At 29.0% G+C, this 3,751-nt stretch overlaps 1 protein-coding gene across 1 annotated transcript; it reads left to right on the forward strand.

Moving 5' to 3' along the window:
• Positions 1-1,139, forward strand: LOC126898116 (uncharacterized). Its single transcript, XM_050672064.1, has 2 exons — positions 1-329; positions 480-1,139. Exons 1-2 carry the CDS (start codon positions 1-3, stop codon positions 742-744), a joined length of 594 nt encoding a protein of 197 aa, XP_050528021.1. The 3' UTR covers positions 745-1,139.
• Positions 1,140-3,751: the final 2,612 nt, after the last annotated feature.

The following is a 3,751-nucleotide window of genomic DNA, read 5'->3' on the forward strand; positions in this document are numbered from 1 at the left end:
ATGTTAACGCATTCAATTTGGATTTTTGTGGACTTATTTCTCTTTAAAATTGTCATTGTTCTATCTTTTGGTAACATAGACGATGGTGGAGCCGGCAACGAGTTGATAATAACCCGTCAAGCAGCTCGTCCTTTCGAATGCACTGAAGGATGTTCTACAAGATGTCCGACGACTTGTTCTATTCCATGCTTAACGCCGTCCAGTGAGACCGTAGAATTTCAAAAACTTGAATGTCAGTTAGAACAAGAATTAAGTAAAGCCTTCGCAGCATTAAAAGTAGCTGAGCTCAAGGAACAAAAATTGAGTACATTAGAAAGCGAAAAAAACAAGTAAGATTTGAATATATAAGAATGAAAATTAATTAAGTTAAATTTGTACTGATTACATTATAACTTTTTTCTTTATTTTTTGGGTGAAAAAAACATATTTGATAAGAACGTTCTAAGTTTAAATTAAGTAAAGTTTATACTTTACCATAGGTACGCTTTTGTGGCTATGGAAAAAGTATTAAAAGCTTCTGATAATCTACAAAATGTGCAGAATCAACTTATGGAACAAAGGAAACGGCAACGTTGTTTACACGAACAACTACGCGTTAATAACGAAGTATTAAATAAATGGAAATACCGACACCAAGTAATTGAGAATTTACTTCTAAGTGCTGAATCTAGTCTTACCTATATGGAAGTTAGAAAGAGATTAACGCCCGACTGCTGTAAACCAAATTCAGATTCTTGTTCCTAGTGTTGACGTCTAAGCCAATTAGTCAAACTGATCAATCTCAACTGTAATGGGCCTATGCCCACTTATGTATTAAAAATTGTAGTAGTTGTTTGTGTGGTGCCCTAGAGATAGGAATGTAATATAATTTGTTTCTTTTTTTTTCGTTTATTAAAAAGTTATAAGTGTTATAATTATTGGATTTTTATTAAATATTTGTTCAGTGATCCTGATATAAAAGGAACAAGAGCGTTTTTCTTTAAGATAGAATTAAATTTTACATTTCAGAAGTGTTATAAAAATCTCACGTATAAAATTACGGCAGAATTTGTTTCCGTTTATTTTTAAAAATTGTAGTTATTTTGTCATCGTGTTACTTGCACTGTCATTAATGTGTCCGGGACTTACTCCCGAGAACGTGTTAGTGGCAATCATCTGAGCAAATATCTGCGTGCAATTGAAGTGTCCATGTGATAGTTGTTATTGATCCCCTCAATAACTATCGACGTACATCCTGAACGTTTAGTTATTAAATATTATTATTTTTATTTAATGTTACGAATTAGTGTGTGGATAATTAATTATTTTGATAACACAAATTATACTGATGACCCATAATTTTGTTAAAGAGTAAAATGGACTCTTACGAGATTGTTGGTAAAGTTAGTGAACATATTACAAGCCTAAACCCAACCCAACCAATAGGTCCCGAACTGTTTGGTTTTATCTTTTCAGCGCATAATATGTCGTAAAAATGCTAAGCATCAATTAGCATATCTATTTTTTGCGGGGACATAAACGATGGTTCAGCAAGTGTCAGATCATCAGGTGGTTGTACACAGCTATTCTTAATAAATGAAGACGAAATATTTTTTGATATATTTTTTACAATTAAACAAGAAGTGGTCAATTGAAATGATTCGCAATGTGAACTGACCGTAGCCGTGGTGCTATGCATAATATGCTGTTCAGTGCCTCCAATTCCATTTCTCTGATGATGTACATTGCACCTTTTTAATTTTAGTAGTTGCACCATTTTTAGCTTCGATGGGAAGCTGAGAAGGTATTGGTTTTACTAAGATGTGTTTATTATTATTATTTTTTTTTTGTGTGTCCGTTACCACATTTTCTCAGCTCTCACCGAACCGATTTCTTTTAATGATACGTCAAAAGATTACAAATCGTATCTAGTCGAAGACATTACCCACAAAAATTGAAAAAAATTCCCTCGTTCCCCGTAAATGAGAGAAACCTCCAAAAAAATTACAAATTTAAAAATGGCTAATTTTCGAAATTTTTTCAATTTTTTTGTACTTAAAATTGCATAACTTTTTTAAAAATAACCAAATCAATATAATTTTTTTTTTATAGATGCTGGATGTCTTTATCTATCATTTGGTATATTTTTTTTATAAATTTAACCCTTTACCAGCCCACAGGGAGGGATTTAAAATGACAACTTTTTCAACTTAACTTTTGAAAGTGTTCCGTAAATACTGACACTTTTATATACAGAGTGATCCATTTAACATTGACCAGCAAATATCTTATCTTATCTAATATGTGTCTTTACGAGCCATCATAACCGCTGCAATTAACTACCTGTATTACAAGTCTACCCGTTTTATACATTTATATAGGTAAAAAAAATCAAAACTTTTAAGTGAAATAACATGCAAACTAATCGACTTAAATGAAAAATTCAAACGCTAAAAATTATAAAAAAAAAAAACTCTATCAATATATCTAACTAAAAATATATGTTTCCATTTGAAAAAAAAAAGTTGGTATCCTTTTAAGGCATAAGGGATGAACCTAAAAATTATCTGATCATGGATAAATGTAGAGTTTTATGTAACTAAAATAATTAAAAAAAAAAATTATTAAGATAATAAATAGTTTTTGAGATATTTGCTGGTCAATGTTAAATGGATCACCCTGTATATATTAAATTAAAGCTAATGTAATATACTTTATTATGGAAAAAAAAAAATTCGAACTTTATTTTGTCTTCACGGTGAAAATAGCTCCCGTATGCTATTTTTGTGTTAAAATTTTCTATTTTCTATTTTTCATTTTTAACTTTAAAATGTTATAACTTTTTGAAAAATGTATGGATAAATACAATTTTTTTATATAAAATAATACTTATATAAAAAAAGTATGTCAAATGAAAGAGGTCATTTGACATACTTTTTTTTTAAATCGGGTCATTTCCCTTAATACAGGGGGGGGTTCAAATATTTAAAATGCATAAAGAAAGTAGAACTTTTTCAACTTAATTTTTGAAAGTGTTCCGGAAATACTGACACTTTTATATATATCTTAAATTAAAACTTATGTAATATACTTTAATATTAAAAAAAAACGGTAGCACAGTGAGGTCGCGGCATAGTGGAGACATTGCATAGTAGGGTCCAGTATAGATTTAATCTGACAGTGATTAAAATCACTATCATAAGAAACGCTTCGATGCAAATCTGTAGATAGTGTTTAATTTTAAAAAATTGATGGATAATTGCAAAAGCAACATCAACTTCTATTAAAATAAAATACAAAACCCATAATTATCATACAAAAATAGTATATTTTTCAATATGGTAGCCATTTGCGTATAGAAGATAGATCGTCGGGACAAATTTTTTTTTTTCATTTTGTAGTACATAAAATAAGCTTTAATTTTATATATGTTTAAAGGACGCAGTATTTCCGGAACATTTTCAAAAATTAAGTTGAAAAAATTAATTTTTGTAAAAAAGTTGCCATTTTAAATCCCCCCCAATGAGCAGGTTAAGTGATAGATTTTCAAAAAATGATATCAAATGAAAGGTCAATATCTAAGGTTTTAGTATAAAAAAAAATTGTGTTGACTNGTAAATATCTAAGGTTTTAGTATAAAAAAAAATTATGTTGATTTGTTGATTTTTCAAAAAGTTATGGAAGTTTTAAGAAAAAAAAGTGAAAAAATTTCGAAAATTAGCGATTTTTAAATTTGTAATTTTTTTGGATATTTCCCTCATTTGCAAGGAAC

The sequence above is a fragment of the Daktulosphaira vitifoliae genome, unplaced genomic scaffold, assembly GCF_025091365.1.
Source record: "Daktulosphaira vitifoliae isolate Bord-2020 unplaced genomic scaffold, ASM2509136v1 Scaffold_2, whole genome shotgun sequence".
Classification (NCBI taxonomy): Eukaryota; Metazoa; Arthropoda; class Insecta; order Hemiptera; family Phylloxeridae; genus Daktulosphaira; species Daktulosphaira vitifoliae.